Raw genomic sequence first — 22302 nt, 5'->3', positions numbered from 1 at the left:
TAGTTTAGATCTTTATGTTCAGAAATCATATTTCGATTTTTAACCTACAGATTTGTAAATCTGTCCGTAGGAAAAAAAAAACATTAACAGAAGTTTCCAGAGGAACGCTGTAATAATAAAGAATGTATGAATCTTATAAAAAATAAAGGTATTGCTCCTAATCAAAAACAAATAGAGATATGACACAAAAATATAACTAAGCAAGAATATAACGAAAGATATATATCAATAAAAGATAGAGTACGTATCTTGAATGAATGAAAAGGTGACAAATTCATCTTACCGAGCAGCAAGCAAATATTTCAAACACCGGAAGTTGATATGAAAGCGGTGTATAACGATAATATCTACTTTTGAAAGAATAGTTTATATGGAACCTATAAATCAAGTTAGAAAAGAATCCCAAAAATAATAATCTAAATAAATGATTCTCAGAAATAATTATTATTTATTACTTTTGAGAAATCAAGAAAAGTTTACATTTTTCTTTTGCGTATAGCTCTTAGTTTACAATATCGCAGTATATATTTTTCCTAACTGGACAACGTTAAATTCTACACCGTTACCTGCTGGTGGAAGCACATGGAATGGTATAAATAATGATGAAAATTAAACTATTGAGTCGAAATCCAGATGATCATCTTCGAGAAACAAAAGATGATATACGCAAAGGTATTTAAATGCATTAATTCAGATAAACGTTTTGAATATCTATTTACAAAATGTTCTTTTTGGCAATTAGAAATAACAATATAACTGAATTTGTTGATTCTAGTTTTCAACAAAAGAGTCTTTTGCTACTAAGATGAGAATTTATTCATAACGTGATAAGTCTATTAGAAATTAATAAACCACAAGACTACATGTTTTACTAAATTTTGTTACTATTCTGCAAAAATGAATTTTAAAAAATTTCTATACGAACAATAAAATATTCACGCAAGTGTTCACTAAATAGCACTTGTCCTTATATTTGAAAATGTGCTTGTTAATCCTTAGTTACTGTTTCTTCATTCCTATTACTTTACAGAATTAGATCGTTTGTTTCTTGATTCTCCCATCAACTTTTATTTCTTCCATTACTTCATTTCAGTTGCCAGAAATTTTGATCCAAAATTCCATCCTTTTGAAGCATCACGCGAATATGTTCGTGCTTTGAATGCTACTAAACTGGAACGAACTTTTGCCAAGCCTTTCATCGGTTGTCTCGAAGGACATAAAGATGGTCTCAGTGTTTTGAAGAAACATCCAACATCGTTATCTACTTTATTGTCGGGAGCTCATGATGGAGAGGTAGGTTGATTCATCATCATTACCATTATTTTATGTCTGTTTTCCACGCCGTTATGAATAAGAGTGTTCGACAGAAGGATCTCCTCTTGCTCCAGTATCTCGTTTTTGATATGATTACCACGACAGGATTCGGCACTATCATGCTATTAGCTGTCAGAAGTGAAAGTGCTCACTGCTAGTGAAGTATCTGTCTGCCTGTTGCTGGGCCTGTCGATTCTTTGGCTACTGACAGCTAATACCATGACTGGCCGGAGCGAGCTATCTGTCTGTCTTCTGTCTGTCTCTCTCTCTCTCTATCTATCTATTACTCGAAAGTTCGCGCGTCCGCGCTAGCTAGTCGTGAGTAGAAAACACAAATTTAATATAAAAACATATTTCCTGAAATTGCAAATTATTTAAAATATAAAAATATAATTTTCAACAGAGAGAATTTATCAAAATAGAAAACAAATGAAGTTTGAAATTTAAAAATAATAGGATCGACCACTCACGACTAGCTAGCGCGGTGACCCTCATACCCCAAGGGGGTCCAGACTACTATGTAGGGTAGTCGTCGATCGGACGGTCGTACCCTATGCTTTATGTGGCACCTGGACAGTTTGGAAATCACCTTACAAAAGACGATGGTAACAGAGAGAAGGAATAGTTGGGTAGCAGTAAAGGAGAAAAGGAAGAGTAATGTCAGGAATTAGGGAAAAGGAGAAGGGTGGGGACAAAGTGATTATAGTAATGGAATGTGTTGAGTTGGTGGTCCCAGTGGTAGGCTGGGTCCGTCTGTGTGCCATTACAGGATGAGTTTGATGATCCATCAGAGTCCCAGACAGTTCTTAGTTGATTGCAAAATTTAACAATTTGTGCATCATGAGGTGAATTCTTAAGTTTGATACATGGCTTTTGTTGGATGGCTCTAAGCAGAGTTCTTCCTGTTGAAATATACACTTTTAATTAACACATCAAAGAATCAACTATCATTTGCAATGTTGCCTTCGTATTCTGTCAGATTATGTAAATTTGAAAATATTTATCAATTTATGTGCCATAATTATGCAACATATATATTGTATTGCCCTACACCAGACTCATTTATGCTAAAGATAAGGCTCTAGAATTATTTGTTACCCTTGTTACCTCTAAGAACAGTTGTATCTTGTATCTAACTATAAATATTTATCTTTTGGTAAGTGGCAGAATCTACAAGAGTTAAGTGTCTTCATTATGGAAATTTATGATGTGTCAATATTAACATAGAATCGGTTGAACTAACTAGAATTAATAAAACCATGGCACCATGAACTAATATTGACTTCACCCAGTGATTAGAGATGTCTAACATGGAGACTGTCAGCTTGTCATGATTCCTGTCATAAACACAGTATATACAAGGACAAGATGTCTCTGCTGGCAGGGGGCTTCTTCCTGTGTACTCATCAAATAAAATGTTTTCTCTTCCTTTGTTGCTTAGGTAAAAGTATGGAATTTACCCACAAGAAAATCTATATCAACAGTGCAGGCCCATACTGGAGTTGTTAACAGCATTTGCTTTCATCCTAAAGGGAAATATTTTTTCACTGTAAGTCACTTTTCTATACCATATTTTTTCTCATTGTAAGTTGTTTAGTCCTAGCTCCAATCTGATCTTTCTGATCTGTATTGAAATGCGTTCCATCTGTGGCCATCCAGTTTTATTTTCTGATACAGGATATCTAACACCACATTGTTCAATGTGTCCTACCTTATTTAAAAGACTGTGGAGATGCAATGGCCCAGTGGTTAGGGCAGTGGACTCGCGGTTTCGATTCCCAGACCGCGCGTTGTAAGTGTTCATTGAGCTGAAACACCTAAAGCTCCACGAGGCTCCGGCAGGGGATGGTGGCGAACCCTGCTGTACTCTTCCACCACAACTTTCTCTCACTCTTACTTCCTGTTTCTGTTGTGCCTGTAATTCAAAGGGTCAGCCTCGTCACACTGAATATCCCCTGAGAACTACGTTAAGGGTACACGTGTCTGTGGAGTGCTCAGCCACTTGCACGTTAATTTCACAAGCAGGCTGTTCTGTTGATCGGATCAACTGGAACCCTCATCGTCATAAGTGATGGAGTGCCAACAGTATTTAAAAGACTAAGGTTATTTGATGGATATTTATTGCTTTTTTTTTTGCAGGTTGAACAACCATTTGGAGGCTTCTGATTTATATGTATATGTGATGGGTCCATAACTATTATAGTTTAGATGTAACTGACAGCATAGAGTTGCTCCAACAGTTCAGATACAAATGTAGGAATTTTCCAATTGTTCTGTGTAATCAACTGTGGTAAAATAAATATTTAGATAAAAAAATAAAACAATGGTAAAGTAAATTCTTATGTTTCACAATAAAGTGTGAATTGAAGGAAATAGAATTATAATTTATGGATTTATATTTTTTTAGTTGTTTCAGTCACTGAACCCTTGAAGGGTTTTAAGTAATCATCAACACTAGTACATGTTTTATTGATCAGATCACCAAATTAAACAACAAAGGGACTAAGTATAAATGGCACAAGTTTTTAAAGCTGTATAAAAGACAGAGACAAAATTCATACATTTATATACAATGGTCTTCTGCTCAATTTTTGCCTACCAAACTTCACTCACAAGTATTTGTCAACTTGAGACTATAGTAGATGATACTTGCTTAAAGCGCTGTGCAGTGGGATTGAACCTGGAACCTCATAGTTGCAAAGCAAATGTCTTAATTGCACAGCCATGCTTATACTTGTGATCAGGTTTTAAATATACATACTTTTATTTGTTTGTATTAATTTTACAAAAAGTAATATCAGTCTATAGTTTTACACCAACTATCTGGCAAGTGATATTCTTATATAAATATTAAAGCATTCCATGGTCCAAATCATATTCTAGGGTTCATTTGATTGACTACAACCACTTACTTCAACAATGTGCCTAGTCCTTTTTCCCCAATTAAGCTTATTCAACAAGTAATTTGAGTATTTAATTACAGCTTCCAAAATCATTTCGTTAAAAAATAGGGTGTTATTCGAAATAGTTGAATTAGTAGAATACCTGATAAATGTATTGTAGTATTTAGTCTCATCATTATAAGTTCAAATTGTGCTGTGATTATCATTTTAAAGAACAAAAACCATTATATTTAAAATGTATGTAAGTGCAGTATAAGAAGTAAAATTGCTATGTGAATTGAGTGGAAATATTTCACTTCATTTGCATTTCTCACTAATATTACAGAAAATCATAACTTCATAATGTCTGTTTTACTTTTCTCTTTGAATTGTTTTCATTAACAGTGTGGAAGAGACAAGACAATCAAGCAGTGGAATGTAGATGAAGAATTTCACATTGAAGAAGACCCTACCAATGTTATTCTAGGACAAGTATGTAGATATACATCTACAGTTTGATGAATTACCCATCCTCCTTTCAGATAATGATCCACAAATAAGATGTGTTGCTTATATTTTCCTAACATTTCCTGTTAGCACAACAACCACCATCACTGCTGTCATATCTCCCTAGTCATTTATACAACCACTGAGTCAGTTCTTATTTATTCTATATTGCAATTTGTGGACAATAGCAATGTTGGTTACAGGTTACTTTTTTTACTGAATTTCTAATGCACTGGAGTGACAAGGGACTAACTCACTGCAAAGGATTTTATTTGTAAAATGCCACATTTTCAGTTTCCTTACCAATATGAATTGGTAAAACACATGCACATACAAGTTTGCTTCTTCCAAAATCTACTGACAAGCTATTTCTTAACCCAGTGCTTTGGCAGAAGATTCTTACCCAAAATGCCATACTGCAAGAATGAATCCCAAACCATACAGTTGCATAATAATCTCCTTAGCCATACAGCTGCTTCAGTTTTATTACATAACTGAGGCATTGCCTCAATTATGTAATAAATTGTTGATTGCCTTGTCCAAAATATACAGTGTTCAATACTAGTGATAATTATTATTACACCTCACTATATTAGTGGTTATAGTATTTTTTAACCTATAGTGCTGGCATAATCACTTATAAAATATTAAATTATATTTCCGCATTTTATTGTCAGTATATCTTGGTCTTTATTCTCATGCCAGCTCTGACCAAACAAACATATGATCACAGTTGATCAAATCTTAATTACATATGTGCATCCGTGTCTTTCCTTTTCCTAAGACTGATGTTTAGAATTGACTGAAGCTGTAACCTGAGTTGTCTCCCTTATTAGGTTCTTCACTTGTTCATCAGTTAAGTTTGCGTAGCGGCATTTCGTCGTTGTTTTTAATCAGTTTGTCTAGTGGTCCCCTAGTTGGCTCATATTTTTATTAGTATTGTCAGTTGAAGTAGTCTGTATGCCGTTCTTTTGTTTCAGTCATTTGAGTGTAGCCACGCTGGAGCACCACCCTTATTCAAACAAATCGATCCCAGGTCTTATTTTTGTAAGCCGAGTACTTATTCTATCGGTGTCTTTTGCTGAACCGCTAAGTTACAGGGACGTAAACACATCAACATTGGTTGTCAAGCGATGGCAGAGGAACAAACAAATACGCGCGCGCGCACACACACGCACACATATACGGCGGGCTTTTTCCAGTTTTTCAATGGAACTGAACTTGGAACCATGTGGTTGGGAAGCAAGCTTCTTACCACACAGCCACTCCTGCGCCTATTTATTTATTCTTGTTATAGTACATCATAAAGTGTTATCCTACATCTACGACTTGGTCGCTGATATAATTCCAGGTGCAGTAGAATTATCTATGACCAAATAATAGATGAAAATTTTTTTTATCATTTACGATACTATCAAGAAATAAAGCTAACAACACTCGATCTCGGATCAAGTCAGTCTCCAAGACAAGTACAAATAACTCCATTATCAATGTTTAGGATTGACTACTTAGAAAATGAAACTGTAACCTGAGTTGTCTCCCTTATTAGGTTCTTCGCCTGTTCATCAGTTAAGTTTGTTTTGACGAGCTATCTGAATTGTTAACATATCAGACAAAATGCTTAGCAGCATTTCGTCGTCTTTACGTCTAAGTTCAAATTCTGCCCGGATCGACTTTGCCTTTTCCTTCGTTATTGATAAAAATAAGTATCAGCTGAGCACTGGGACCGATGTGATTGATTAGCTCCACTCTCTTAAAATTTCAAGCCTTGTGCTAATAGTAGAAAAAATTATTAAACTGTCAGGAAATGTTCATCATCCGTGGATAAGATGGGGCAGAAATCTAAAGAATCAGCCTTACGTTTGTTTTTCCACTCTACCATTGATTGAACATGTCTTTTCCAACACATCATCTCACCTCTTAATGCAGTCACTCACAGGAGCTCTGAGTGCTAACTACTACTGTGCAGCTTCCATATATGTAGATTTTTTTTTTCTCTGTCATCCAATCTGTGATTCCACTACTATTCTTGTGCAGCCATAATTTGTGTTCATACACTGTATGGAATTCCTATCTACAGCCTGGATAAGAAGGGAACATTTGCTTTCTTGCTAACTAAAACTTTTATTTTTGTCAGTTTTGCTTTGGAGTCTCTTGATTCTAGGCTTTACTTCTTAGTTTGAAATTTTTTCTCTAGGTCTTCAAATGAGCTAGCTATAAGAATCAGATCAACATACAATGTTTTCAGATAGGCAGCTGGTCTTAAACTCCTCTTTTAGCCTAGAGAACTATAAGAAGCAAGAGGAGGTTGATAATCGAACTCTGGCGGACATTTGTCTACATGCTAAATTTGTTCCTGAGTTTATTGCCAATTTTTACCTTGCTAACATGCCTTGTTTGAATCTCACAAACGATACATCTATACCTAGTTTTCTAAGCAACCATCAAGATACAAAGTACAGTACTCTATGAAGATCAATAAGTGTTAGGTATAGTATTTTGCTCTTAGCTAAGAATGTCTCTGTTTTTTCTCATCAGTGGTACTCTAGCTTGCCATATATTCAAACTGATCAAAGCTGGTTCTTTTCCTAAAACTATTTTTATTACTTTCATAATTTGTTCCATCACTGTATAATTTCTTCTTTGTTGGGTAATTCTTGCCCTTTTATGGCAGGGGAAGACGATACTGCTACACCAGTGAATGAGTATGACATGCTACTTAGCCGAGTATGTGCATGACTAGCACTGTCCTTATGTTGCCTCATATTTTCAATAAAGAGAGAGATAGGAAATTTTAATATGATCAAGTAACCTTATTTTCATGATACAAATTGTATTAGATAAAATCTGAAGTCCATGGAAGTACTAATGATATATGTCATCAGCAATTAACTCATACGAGGATTCAAGAAGACTACTACCAGTTTCGTCAAATTTTAGATCTCATTTTGTCTTACAATATTGTCTGTGCATTTGAACATCTCAAACTTTCTACTGATGTCTTCTCTAGTTATATTGCATGTTAAGTTAATTATTTTCTTGTTTCCAGACTCTCTTTCATGCCATTGATCATCATTGGAAAGACGATATCTTTGCTACTTGTGGAGAACAGGTTGACATCTGGGATGAATCACGGGCAGAGCCTATCCGTTCATACAGCTGGGGCGTTGATAGTGTCCAGTCATTAAAATTCAACCCAGTTGAGGTAATTTCGTTTTTTACTGTCTCAATTTTATATATACTCTTTCTTTTATTAGTTTCTACTCAAGAGCTGTGGCCATTTATTCTCTTACTTGTTTCTATCATTTGACTGAGGCCATGCTGGAGCACCAGTTGAACAAGTTGACTCCAGGATTTATTTTTTAAAGCCTATTACTTATTCTATCAGTCTCTTTTTGCCGAACCGCAATGTTACAGGGATGTAAACACCCACACTGGTTGTCAAGTGGTGATGGATGGATGAACTCAGAAACAAAGACACACACACACACACACATAAATATATGCATATATATATATATATATATATCATCATCATCATCATCGTTTAACGTCCGCCTTCCATGCTAGCATGGGTTGGACGATTTGACTGAGGACTGGTGAAACCGGATGGCAACACCAGGCTCCAATCTGATTTGGCAGAGTTTCTACAGCTGGATGCCCTTCTTAACGCCAACCACTCAGAGAGTGTAGTGGGTGCTTTTACGTGTCACCTGCACGAAAACGGCCACGCTCGAAATGGTGTCTTTTATGTGCCACCCGCACAAGAGCCAGTCCAGGGGCACTGGCAACGATCTCGCTCGAAAACCCTACAAAGGCCAGTCAGGTGGTATATATATATATATATATATATATATATGTCTGTACGTATTGTCGTCGTCGTTTAACGTCCACTTTCCATGCTTGCATGGGTTGGACGATTTGACTGAGGACTGGTGAAACCAGATGGCTACACCAGGCTCCAATCTGATTTGGCAGTGTTTCTACAGCTGGATGCCCTTCCTAAAGCCAACCACTCAGAGAGCGTAGTGGGTGCTTTTACGTGTCACCCGCACGAAGGCCAGTCAGGCGGTACTGGCAAAGGCCATGCTCATCTCGCTTGAGAAACCTCATGTGTCACCCGCACAAGAGCCAGCCCAGGGGCACCAGCAACGATCCCGCTCAAAAAATCCCAGAACCCCACACAAGAGCCAGTTCAGGGGCACTGGCATCGATCTCGCTCGAAGAAATTTCATGTGTCACCAGCACAAGAGCCAGTCCAGGGGCACTGGCAACGATCTTGCTTGAAAAAACCTCATGTATATGTATATACTACGGGCCTCTTTCAGTTTCCAGCTACCAAATCCGCTCACAAGGCTTTGGTCAGCCCAAGGCTATAGTAGAAGACACTTGCCCAAGGTGCCATGCAGTGAGACTGGACTTGGAACCATGTGGTTGGTAAGCAAGCTTCTTACCACACAGCCATGTGTATTTGTTATGAAGTTTTCAAGAAACTTCATGGCTCACTGGACAACATGCTAGACTATTTATCACATGGTCTTAAGTTCAAACTACATCCAAACAGAAAGCTACCAAAATAATTTGCCTTTCTTGAGGCACCCAATTGCTGTATCAAGTTTGAACTCGTGACTAATAGTCTGATATCTTAATATCCCACTATGTTCCAGAAGTGTGATATAAAAAAGGACTCCTTCTAATAGTTAAAATGGTAGTGATGAAAGCACAACTGACTGGGGAAATGCAATCAAGAAATAACCCCAATACTGAATGAGTCAACAAAGGTTTCTCTTAACTTATTTTACTACTATATTTCTAACTAATTAGATACATTCACTCTGTTTTTCAATTAAATTCCAAAAGAATCTAGAACTTAGACATGTTTCATTTAAAACAATTTTAACTTCTTCATTTATTGATATGTGAATATTGGTATTTGGAACAAAATTTACAGAAATTTTAGGATTTTAGCAACAGGATTTTTGATAAAAACTGGTAAATTTGTTAGACTGTAAAATTACAAGATATCAACATATAAAATTGGTTTTTCAGGTAATATTTAACTGAGATATTTGTAACAGAATTGTAATATAGAAAAATTGTTCATATTGATTTACACTGTAATACAATTTTTGTCCTTGGGTAGCAACTGTTATTTTCCATTTGCTTACTCCTAGAAAGTATGAAAAATGGCTAATATTTCTTTCAGATTTTGCTTTTGTTACATTTATTCAAACATTGAAGAATCCTTCTCAACACATGGCTATGATATTCCCCCACTACTCCTGCTCTTGATCACAGATGCACATATTGTCAGCCACTAAGGAATGTGCTGAAGTGGTTAAGGTAAATCTATGGTATTGAGCTGAATATTTGCTATAATGATATTTTTGCTTCAGCAACTCAGCATTGAATCTGTCTGAAATGTAATGGAAAATAGGTCAGTTTCAAAACATTGATGTCCATGTCACAAAAGCAAAGTTCAAAGAGAATAGTAGTCATTTCCTTTGATCTTTAGATAGGAAATAACACTTATTGACCAAAGACATTTCGATTTGCTGCTACTTTGAATGTGAAACTGGCATCCTTTTGCTTTAAGTGTAAAAAGTTACAGGAAAGATAACTGTAATGATTTGGACATTCAGAAATCAAATTTCATATTATAAAATGTTGGACAGTGTACTGGAAGAATTTATCTAGTGAAATCTCATTAGCTCTAACACAGTAATGAAATTTATATTAATATTATCTTTTAAATCATCATCATCATCATCATCGTTTAACGTCCGCTTTCCATGCTAGCATGGGTTGGACGATTTGACTGAGGTCTGGTGAAACCGGATGGCAACACCAGGCTCCAGTTTAATTTGGCAGAGTTTCTACAGCTGGATGCCCTTCCTAACGCCAACCACTCAGAGAGTGTAGTGGGTGCTTTTACGTGTCACCCGCACGAAAACGGCCACGCTCGAAATGGTGTCTTTTATGTGCCACCCGCACAAGTCAGTCCAGGGGCACTGGCAACGATCTCGCTCGAAAATCCTACGGGAGCCAGTCAGGTGGTACTGGCAACGGCCACGCTCAAAATGGTGCATCTCATGTGCCACCCGCACAAGAACCAGTCCAGGGGCACTGGCAACGATCTTACTTGGCTTGCCGGGTCTTCTCACGCACAGCACATTTCCAAAGGTCTCGGTCAGTAGTCATCGCCTCGGTGAGGCCCAATGTACGAAGGTCTTGCCTCACCACCTCAATATATATGCTAATTATTGATGGGTTGATAATAATAGGCCCATGTAAAGTTTCGTGTGGTATTGGGCAGTTTGGTAACTAAAGAATTAAATCTAAATTACAATTGGACCATAACTTAGTACAGTGGATAGAAGGATAGAATCAGTTAAGTGTTACACAAAAAAGTTTTTCTAGTAGTTTGCATCTGTGTTTCGAACTGAAATCTTTCTATGGTTGACTTGGCTGTTTAACATCTGGGGGTCAATAAAATAAGTCCCAGTCAAGTATTGGGGATTAGTATAGTCATATGCTCCAACCTCTGCGGAGGCGCAATGGCCCAGTGGTTAGGGCAGCAGACTCGCGGTCATAGGATCGCGGTTTCGATTCCCAGACCGGGCGTTGTGGGTGTTTATTGAACGAAAACACCTAAAGCTCCACGAGGCTCCGGCAGGGGATGGTGGCGAACCCTGCTGTACTCTTCCACCACAACTTTCTCTCACTCTTACGTCCTGTTTCTGTTGTGCCTGTAATTCAAAGAGTCAGCCTTGTCACACTGAATATCCCTGAGAACTACGTTAAGGGTACACGTGTCTGTGGAGTGCTCAGCCACTTGCACGTTAATTTCATGAGCAGGCTGTTCCATTGATTGGATCAACTGAAACCCTCGACGCCATAAGTGATGGAATGCCAACAACATGCTCCCACCACAACTGAATCTCTGGTCTTATGTCTTTCTAAGAATGTACACTGAGTTAAACCCATTCTATATTGTAATTACTGAAAATAATCTGGTGGGAAACAGCTTATTGAATTTTCTTAATTTTTATTTCCAGCATCACCTTCTTGGAGCAACAGCTTGTGATAGATCGATTATTCTCTATGATATGAGAGGGACAGCCCCACTGAGAAAGGTAAGGTATTGCTGTTCTCTGAGATGATGTGCGATATTTAGATTTTAAGCTTCTAGGCAATATATATGTACATATATGTTTTAACATTTATTTGTATGTATAATATATATATGTATGACTATGTACTGCTGCCTCTCCATTCTCCTCAATTCATACTTGTATGTGTATGGCTTTGTGCTTCCAAAGATATGTAGAATAGATCCTTCTCTTGAAAAGCATGTACCAGTTAGAGAGAGAAAGGGCATCATCACCATTATTTAATGTTTTTCCCATGTTATCATGAGTTGAACAGTTTGACAAGAGCTTGCAAACCAGAGGACCGTGCCAAGTTCTATTGTCTGTTTTGGCATGGCTTTTACAGCTGGATGCCCTTTCTAATGCCAGCCATTTTGCAGAGTATACTGGGTCCTTTGTTTATGGCACCAGTACTGGTGGTGTCACCAAGTAACTTGTCTGAGAGGGAGATGGCTTTGTGCCAGTTGATGAGAGGTTAAAAGGATAATAAAGTGATAGAGGTAGATGTCTTGCTGCAGAAAAGATACAAGGATATCCTTGTTGGAAAAGAAGGGATTGAAAGAGAAACTTGAAAGAAACATAAAGATGGAGATAGTGAGAGAGATGGTGGTAGATATGTGTCAGGACATACCCTCAAGGAACACTCGGGGATGAATATAAGTGAAGTTGTACAAAGGATTGGACTGGATGAGTGGGCAGTGGGGACAGAGGGAAAAATTTCATAAGACTGTAAGGAGAGATGGTTACAGATGGGATAGTGGTGACTAGTAATTGATGGTAAAAGATATAGGAGCGGTTCAGGAGGTGGGGTGTGAATTATGTTAGATATGTGAATGCATTGGAAGTGGTAGCAGATAAAAGAAGTGTTAAGCATGGAGTATAGCAAAGAGGAAGATAATGAAAGGAAGTGGGTGTAGTATGTCCCTATTCTGCTCCTAGGTGATTATAGAGGTCAAATGATACCTGAGATAAAGAAGTGATGAGTGTTATGGATTGAGATGTTGGAGAAAATCTTGATGGGGCAGAACCCCTGCATGGACAAGCATTTACCAAGGTGGTCTTAGGACATCAGTTCTGTCATAGTGAAGGGATCTTCTCAAGCACAGTAAGGCACCAAATATCTTGGTCCTTTGTCATCTTCTTTGTAAGGCTCAGCATCTTGAGATCAGCCTTCAATACTGCATCCTATGTATTCCTGGGTCTCCTTCTTCCACAAGTTCCATCCACTTAAAGTGATCACTGCTGCTATATGCAACTACCCTTGTCCATACCCAGCACATCACCGAACCATCACAGTTTTCTCTCTTGCACATTACATCTAATTATTCTTATGCCTAACTTTTCTCTCAGTACACTAGCATTGAGTATTGGGATGGTCGTAGCTGGAAAGACTTTGATCATAGATCTACTCAGTCAGAACTGACCTGGAGCTAAACGACAGCAACAACAACATCAAAAAGAAATTTCATTATTGGGCAGTGTCTAACTTTTCTGATCTAATGATTGCAGGTTTTGCTTCAACTAAAATCAAATGCCTTAGCCTGGAACCCCATGGAACCTTTTGTTTTTACAGTTGCTAATGAAGATTACAAGTAAGTAGCAAGTATACCAATCAAGTTTACAAATTATCATTGCCATCTTTATTTAATCTCTTCTTCCAAAGATAAGGACTGTTGTAATGTTAGAAGCATTATTTCATTTCCTCAGCCATTGATTTTATTATCAAGTAATTTTTATGAGGTGCATGTTATTTTTTTGTTGTTTTTAAATTTTTACCCAACACCTTAGGTAAATGTCTTCCACTATAGGGCTTTCCTATAAGGTGTTATCCACCCCTGATTGGAACTCTCCCGTATGACATGTACGCATGCTCAGTGACTTGCTTTAACAGTTGCAATCAGCTGAATGCACATTGACAGTGACCTTTGACATAATTACCCACACTCTGTGATCAGGATTCTTTTTTTGGTTTGATGTCGGTATTGAAGGGATTACCAGACACCGGACAATACAGTGAGAGCAGCTTTCACTCACATCGTGGTATTCGATGCTGTGTACGTGTCTGTCGTGGTAAAATATGCCACTCCTTAACTGTTGCTTTGCTTTCATCCGTAGCACGAGGTAATTATGTCATTATCTGTGAAATTCGGCAACTTAAAAAGATCTTTAGATCAGGCAATACTTCACCGAGAGGAGATATAAGCTTCTGCTTATTCCTGTCTGAAGTATCGTCCGATACTTCAGACTTATCGTCCGATGAATTTACTTTGTTGACATTCTTCATCGACAGAATTTTTATTCCTTTCAACCTTTCAGTCAAGTCCGCCTTTCTTCCAGTAACATACTGTCCATATAATCTTAAATATTTCTTTAACTCAGGCACAGTAAGTACTTCGATAGCTGAATCATCAAGCTGCTTTATATCCATGATAAGACGTAAAACAATAACAATGGCGTGGGTAGCCTCCGGAAGTTTAATTATCTACATGGAGCGCCGCCTAGCCAAGGGAGATAACCTACTTATAGGAAAGCCCTATAACCCTGGGGTGACCAAAGTCTTGAAAGTGGATTTGGTGGATGGAAATTGAAACAAACCTGTGTATATATATATATATATATATGTGTGTGTTATGTGTGTGTTTACTCTTGTCTAGACATCCTGGGATGGTTGTAAACGAGCAACATTGTAATATAAGTGGGGTTGTTCCTTTCCACTTTACTGTAAAGACATGTCTGTCTAGCTTACTTAGAAACAGGAGACGGAGGAAAGTCCAAGAGAAAGGAAGATGGAGGAAAAAAGTCACAACAATCCACGTGCTTACATTTTGAAATGGCGGGAAGAGAATGAGTGTTGATAACAGGAAGGGTATTGGGCTGTAAAAAATTTGCCTATTCTATCTGTCCCATACAAGCATGGAAAAGTGAATGTTAAGTGGTGGTGGTGATGATGATGATGAGTGCGTTTGTGGGTGCAAGTTGAACAAAATCTTAGTAATGTGTTTATGTCTCATTTCAGTTTGTACAGTTTTGACATGAGGAATCTATCTAAACCAACCAACATCCATATAGACCATGTAAATGCTGGTAGGTCCTTTGTATATAGACTTGTTTCCTTGACTGACACAAAAAGGAGGTCCATAACTTGATAATTGTTATTCCATTTGTCGTTTCTCTCAGCAGGAAACTACAGATTTATTGGGATGGTGTATAGTTTGGTGTTGTAATGTTTCTGTGTCAGATCACTACTTTGAATCATGTTAGTGCCTTCATCATTTCTTCAACTCAGCTATGAACAGTTTATGAAACTGAATCCTTGTTCTAACAGAGTCTCTAGGTGTTAAATTTGGTTGTGGATGCCTGATCATTGTGGGTTTATAAGTGTGAGGACTCGTGGACAAGATTAAATGAAACAATTAGATAGACTCTGTTCTGAGGTTGAATGCAGAAGGAACTTCCCATTACCAAAAGGGCTGTGCTCAGCGTAGCAATCTAAGGAAACATTTATCTAATACTTCTAACTGGTTACTGTGGTGTTCAGTATCTATCCATGGTTCCTACCTACAATTAAATTGATTGAGCCTGTAAGAGTTATCTTGGCCATTAACACATTTCCTGATGTCTCTGCCATATGTGATTTTGTTCTGTTTGCAGAGTATGGATTATTTTATGCTAAAATTTATCAAGATGAAAGCGTAAACTAATTGTAGCAGGAAATTTAGCAAGGATGTCTTGATAGCATCCTTTTTCTATCATGATCATGAGAACAGCCACAATTTATTATATTGATTCAATATCGACAGCTATCTATGAGGTTAATATTTTGTATTGTTTTACTAACATTGGTGAGTCCAGTGCAACTCAATGTTTATAGATACTGCCATTGAATGTAGAATTATTTACTACTGTAAAATTGGTTGGACTAAAATTGTTTTATTGACTTGTGCTGGGAATAACCTTGAGTAGTTGGTATCTAATTTGAACTGTTGCAATGATAAAGGTTGGAAAGAAGAGTAGCAATAAGGATAATTTTGGAATTTTGGGGAAGTATTTTGCAACCTTGTGGTTCTTGCTTCAATCCCACTGAATGGTGCCTTAGGCAAGTATGTTTAAAGGTAGCCAATGTAAATGTCAGTAAGAAAACTAATTAACAAATAAAGATTTGAACCAAAAGGTAAAAAAGATACTCTGTGGTGTTTATGCTGTTTGTTGCACAAAGGCTTCCTTGTCCCTATTGCCATTATAAACAGTGAACTAGCCATTGACCCAGTGGCAAACGGTAACCAGCATTGTCCTCGTGATAACGGTAGAACTGAAATATGAGTGATAGTAGGAGTGCTAGCCTAGTGAATCAAGGTGTTTGCAGTGTTAAAACTGTACAGAGGATTGGTGTAAAGTTAATCAAATGTATCTGCCGAACTGTGTTACTAGGACTTAAATGTTCACTATTTTCTTTTTATTTGTTACAGTAATTGATGTTGACTACTGCCCAACTGGACGTGAGTTTGTCTCAGCTGGATGGGACAAATGTATTCGAATTTTTGCCTGCAACATGGGTCACAGTAGGTGAGTACAGGGGAGATCAGATATCAGATTTTATGAGGTGAGGGATCTCATTGATTTTAAAAAAATGTTATTTTATATCTTGTGCCTAAAAAGTAACCAAAAGCATTCCATGACACTGATTCAGAATATTATTTTGGAAATCTGAAATAATATACTTTATACTCTGAGCTCTAATAATTATGCAGTGTAAATGTTTCGTTATCTCTCTCTCCATGTTTGTAATTGTAAGATGCATGTTGGAGTAGGTATATGTTGTGTGCCCTTCCTGCTACTAAATTGTGAACTATTTAGTTCTACAGTAAGATCAGTGAAGTTTAAGAGAAGTTGTCAATTAGATGTATAACTTTTTTCTGAATTTCTAACCTAATTCTAAATACTATGCTTCTTTACATGTCACCTTATTAAGCAGACCACCTACAACTCTGCTGACGGAAGTGGTAATGTTCATATCTTTACATAGTACTAATTTACAGCTATGATGACTGGTCTATTAGGTGTTGTGCATCATTAGCACTAACTTTTGGTGCTCTTTACAATAGATTACCATTCTGTTGAGTGCTGTCGGTTCCTACCATTGTATTTCTTCTATTAAGTATTCATGTGTTTTTTTTTTTATTCCAGAGAAGTCTACTTTACTAAAAGAATGCAGAGGGTACAGCAGGTTCAATGGTCTTTGGATAATAAATACATCCTCTCTGGCTCAGATGAGATGAATATAAGAATTTGGAAAGCACAAGCATCAGAGAAACTTGGTCCAGTGAGTAAAGTTCTTTTTAATGATTTCTCGTTTTTGGGGAATACATTTTCGTTTTGGTTACACTATTTCAAGTATCATGTATTGTTTATGTCTGTGATTTGATTTTATGCTGTTCCTTCTTTGCATTCATTTGCTCATGCTAACATGGGTTTGGTGATTTTTATTTTTTAAAAATTCATCTTGGACCTCATGGAAGCAATGGCAAGTGACAGACGTTTGGCAATGCACTGCGCTTGAGCAGATTCATCAAACCAAGTCAAACTGTAGTTGTGACTGATGCCAGTGTCATGTAAATGGCACCCATGAAATCGTAGTCATGGCCATCATTGGTGTCATATAAATGGCATGTAAAACGCACCCATTATACTCTTGGAGTGGTTGGCATTAGGAAGAGCATCCAGCCATAGAAACCATGTCAAATCAGATTGGAACCGGGTGCAGCTCTCCAGCTTATCAGCTCCAGTCAAACCGTCTAACTCATGCCAACATGGAAAGCAAACATGAAATGATGATGATGATTTGCTTTTTGTCGGGGCATTTCTTGTTGTTCTCTTTTTTCATACTGGCAAGGATTGGACAAGATTTATTGAGGTAATGCTGTCCAGAAGTCATTTTTGTGACCAACTTTTATTGCTTTTTCATGTAAGGTATTTTTATTCTATTGATCTTCTTGTAAAACTGTTGAGCTACAGATTGTATTGTTTTATGGGAGATCTAAATGAACTCTGTTACTAAAATGGTGTTGACAAACTTACATGCACACTCACAAGCATGATGGGTTTCCATGCAGTTTTCATCTGCCAAATTTCACTCATGAAGTGTTAGTCAGCATGAGCCTATAGTAAACACTTATCCAAGACATTGTGTAGCAGGATGGAACTTGAAACTAGATGGTTGTGAGGTGAGCATCTTAACCACACAGCCATGCCTGTGCCTTGTTTTTATAAATGTAAATTTAACCCATGCAAGCATGGAAAAATGGATATTGAAATGATGATTATCTAGTGGCTTAACACAGATAACAGCTAAAGCTAGATTATGCTGTTCTACATTTTAGAGATGAATTCTGTACATTATTTACCTTGGACGGATATGTGTCCAAGGTAAATAATGTACAGAATTCATCTCTAAATTAGTTTTCCTACTTCAGTGTCATAAAATACCTGAGCTGTGATCAGTTGCTAACCCTCAATAAAGTCCTGCTCTGACATGCTGCTACTGTTATGCATACAAATATCCTAGACCACATCCTAAACAAAGGACATTCAAACTAATTGGCAAAGACTCTCTAATTTTCTATGACCTCTGACTGACGAATTTGTTGTTTCTTCTCTTTGTCCAATATATCTATCTCATCTGCTATACTGTCTTAGCCTCCAAGCCCAGCAATAATTACTCCTCACAGCAGCTACCTACTGGAATCTCCCCTGGCCCACATTTTTTCTATAGACGTTAATTTACGGATATTCAATCTGTATAACAACCAAATCAATTTCATTAGCTTGTAAGGGCTTGTGAAGGTTATGAGCCCTGCTACACATTTCTGATTAAGTGAAAAAATGTATTCATCATTAAAAAGAAAGTAGGCATTTAGGATTGAAGGGAGATAATTCTTGCAGTATTCTAAAAAATGTCTTCATGTTGCTGAATAAATCTAAACTTGTCTATGTAAAAGGATGTAGGAATCGTAACTCCATTTTGACAGCCGCCGTTATTTAACTCCAATTGAGTCCTATTGAGCAGGTCTATGCGCAGAGGTCATGTTCATTTCGTTTTTGATTCAGGTCCAATGTATCTAAGATTACATTATCTGCTCTTTTTTGTCTTAAGATAGTTGGATGTGATTTGAAAGTGAGTTGTTTACTGCTTCTCATTGGTCAAGGGTAGTTTTAGACATTTAGAGTTTTGAGAAATATTCAGAGATTGTTCATACTTTTATATAGTAGATTTGTATTTAATGTCTGGTTTAGTTTCATCTCTTAGTGGTATATGATTTCCACTTCCTGAAAGTTTTCCCTATCTTTCCAGACTGACCTTATTTGACAGTAGAATTGATTTGAGTTGGCTTTCATGACAGGTGACCAAAGATTATGAGATAAGAGTGTGATGGATTCGTCAGTTCATAGGTGGAGAAAGCTGTAATTTGTGGCTTTTTAGTTCCCCATCCAATGCTTAGTGTCTGAGCTTCAAATATCTGTTTTGAATTAATGTAATTATTTTGTTTTATTTTCATGTCATTAGTTGAAACCAAGAGAAAAAGCTGCCTTTAATTATAATGAGAAGCTAAAGGAGAAGTTTGGTCATCATCCAGAAATAAAGAGAATATCTCGACATCGACATGTACCAAAATTCATCTACAGGGCTCGTAAAGAAATTAAAACTATGAAGGAATCTGAGAAACGAAAGTATGTATCACTGTTAACAGTTTTTCCATTCATTAATGTGTTTATTTAACTAGATATTATTTAATAAACTAAATATTCATCTTCTGGATATGAAAGGAAGAGGGGTTATGTTATATTAATGGATGGCTCTAACTAACCTCTTTCTGATGGGAAGTGGTACGGACTGCATTGAATTACTGTGTATGTGGCCGTGCAATGTCTCATTTTGTGCAGCACTGTGTTTTTAAATATACCACATTGAGAAGAATCTGTAGATACTATGTAAAATTCTTTGTGGGAAAAATTATGTAGTTACTGAACAGCCCAATACTGATTTGCAGCACAGACTGTCAGTGTTTAATCCATCTGCAAAGGGTTAAAGGTCAAATATATATTGCTTGACAACCCACTCTGCTTAGCTGGAATAGTTGTTGTTTACACCAGGTCAGGAGTGATTGAGTAAACCTATGATTAAAAACATTCCAGGTGACCATCCCCTTATTCTCTCAGACACAGTGAAACTTAGACACATTATCCAGTGTCTCCTCAAGCCAACAAAAGAGTGACTTGGTGTCATAGTAATAGCAGCTAAATACCTTCTCCAATATATCTTTACTAATTTGAAATGAGGACACATTTAATAATTTAGTCCTTTCTACTCATAGAAAGAAGGGGTGGTATATATGGTGTGGTCGTAGGCTTAAGAAAAACACGTTTGTTTTTAAGATTGCAGAATGTGTTTTGAAGGAGATTTGGTTGTTATTTTTACCAAAATGGATGACTGAAAAGAGGGTTTCTCAAAGTAGAATAGTTTACTGAAGTGACAGGTCTAAAATTAATACACTCTGTTAGCTTGGGGTATTTTTGAGTTGAAGTCTTTCTCTGCATGTCACAGATGACATGATACATGCTCATGCAACATGGGGATGATACATGTTACCTGATATGGGAACATGTAGTGATATCTTTAATACTCCAAGGGGAACTAGAAAATGAATGAATTGTTGTGAGTTCATGACAGCAAAACAGCTGCAGTCCATTTGAAATTCCTTGGCAGAAGTGTTTCAGTTGAATTGCTATGATGTTGGTTAAAACCCCCACTCATTTCATACAGTGTGCCTACATAATAAAACCCTGAAAGGGTGCTGTTGTAAGTGGTGAATTTTTGGTGGAAAGGTTTGCTGTCCCATTATGATTCCCAGCTAGTGATGAGTTTTCCTTCCAACGTGGCACTTCCCTAAATCTCTGAATCTGAAGCCTGTGTTATTAAGAAATTATTGTTTTATTTATTTCCTTTTTTGTTTCCAGGATTATACTGGATTATTAACATCGTTATTTGCAGGTCTGGTAGAATCATTAGAGCTTTAAACAGAATGCCTCATAGTGTTTAGTTAATCTTTTATACATCATGAGTTCAAATCTCACCAAGATTAACTTTACCTTTCATTCATCTGGGGTTGATGAAGCAAAGTACCCTGTTCAAATATTGGTGCTATTTTTATCTGCCAGACTCATCATCATGATTTAACATCCACTTCTCCATGCTTGCATGGGTCAAGTGGAATTTGTTGAAGCAGATTTTTTTTGACCGCTAGATTCTTTCCCTGTCACTAACTTTCACTTGCTTCAAAGCAAGGCAATATTTTCTCATGGCTAGACATGTTATTCATGGAAGACTGGAAATAAACAACCTTACTTGTATAATGGTGATACATATTTACAACTGTAATGTGATGTTTAGACAACAGTACACAGAAACACATACATATATACATATACATACAGATATATATGTCATGGGTGGGCTCAGGGCTAAGTTAGAAGAAACTTGACCAAGGTGCTGCACACTGGGACCAAACATAAAACCTTATGGCTGAGAAGCAAGTTTCTTAACCACATGCTGTTCCTCTGCCAAATGTTTTTCCATGTGCCAATGAAAGAAACAATTCAGGGTGGTTGAATGACAGGATTTTTAGAGCATCAGACATAATTCATTGCATGATTTCCTCTGGCTGTGTTTTTGAGTTCAAATTTCAGTGAAGTTAGCTTTGCCTTTCAACTCATTAGGTTCAATTGAATAAATTAGCAGTCAAGTATTGGGTGTGCAGTTTTAGTGACTCACTCTTTCCCTCCCTCCCAAGTATCTGAGAACTTTTGCCTTTGTTAGAAACAATTATTGTCATATCATCAGTGGACTATCAAAAATATTAGCGTACACAATAATCAGTTTCATACCTTTACTGTTTGAATTCAAATCTCACAGAAAATGGTTTTGTTCTTTTCACTCCAAAATCATAAACTGTGATCAATTTATTAAACCCCTGCTTCTTATAGATTGGTCTTTGTAGCAATATATAAAAAATACTTTATTAAATATTCAAATGAAGTTAATGAAAATTATTTGCAGAAGAGATCTTGAACATATGATGACTGTTTTTATATTTTTTTCCTTTTTTACAGGGAGAAACATAGGATGATTCATTCCAAACCAGAAAAAGAAAAATCAACCAGAGAAAAAGTAGTTTTGAATGTAAAGGAGTGAATGTAGAGGTGGGTGTAAGAAGAATGAATGTATAGGTGGGTGAAAAGGAGTGAATGTATAAGCTGATGAAAAGAATGAAAGTATAGGCTGATGCAAGAGTGTGTGTGTGTGTGTGTGTGTGTGTGTGTGTGTGGTATGGATGTAAACATGTGTAACTCATTCAGTTATTAATAAACATACACCTGTTTTTCTGTTACTCATA

General features: G+C 36.9%; 2 protein-coding genes across 3 annotated transcripts in view; one reads left to right on the top strand and one right to left on the bottom strand.

Annotated features, from left to right (window-relative positions):
• The window catches only part of LOC106884089 (GPI alpha-1,4-mannosyltransferase I, catalytic subunit), a 14054-nt gene extending 13653 nt beyond the window's left edge, over positions 1 to 401 (bottom strand). The window contains exon 1 of one of the 2 annotated variants that reach the window (XM_014935309.3): positions 284 to 401. The gene's annotated coding sequence lies outside the window, so the exon portion shown is untranslated. The remainder of the gene's footprint in view (positions 1 to 283) is intronic. The other variant, XM_089348670.1, reaches the window with a different exon arrangement.
• On the top strand, positions 338 to 22302 carry LOC106884085 (DDB1- and CUL4-associated factor 13). The gene is made up of 12 exons (XM_014935306.3): positions 338 to 672; positions 1094 to 1293; positions 2756 to 2863; positions 4602 to 4688; positions 7753 to 7908; positions 11762 to 11839; positions 13364 to 13446; positions 14871 to 14938; positions 16321 to 16417; positions 17039 to 17174; positions 19416 to 19579; positions 22019 to 22302. Exons 1-12 carry the CDS (start codon positions 600 to 602, stop codon positions 22098 to 22100), a joined length of 1332 nt encoding a protein of 443 aa, XP_014790792.1. The 5' UTR covers positions 338 to 599; the 3' UTR covers positions 22101 to 22302.

Source organism: Octopus bimaculoides, chromosome 3 (genome assembly GCF_046866305.1).
Source record: "Octopus bimaculoides isolate indiv1 chromosome 3, ASM4686630v1, whole genome shotgun sequence".
NCBI classification, from domain to species: Eukaryota; Metazoa; Mollusca; class Cephalopoda; order Octopoda; family Octopodidae; genus Octopus; species Octopus bimaculoides.
Note: the sequence above shows the minus strand (reverse complement) of the source record. Positions and strands in the feature narration are given on the sequence as shown.

Excerpts from the sequence above, each read along its gene's own strand:
- LOC106884085 (XM_014935306.3), top strand. The coding sequence starts at position 600 with ATGATGAAAATTAAACTATTGAGTCGAAATCCAGATGATCATCTTCGA. Across the intron at positions 4,689-7,752 it reads CCAATGTTATTCTAGGACAA|ACTCTCTTTCATGCCATTGA; the intron begins GTATGTAGATAT and ends TCTTGTTTCCAG. Across the intron at positions 11,840-13,363 it reads GGACAGCCCCACTGAGAAAG|GTTTTGCTTCAACTAAAATC; the intron begins GTAAGGTATTGC and ends TAATGATTGCAG.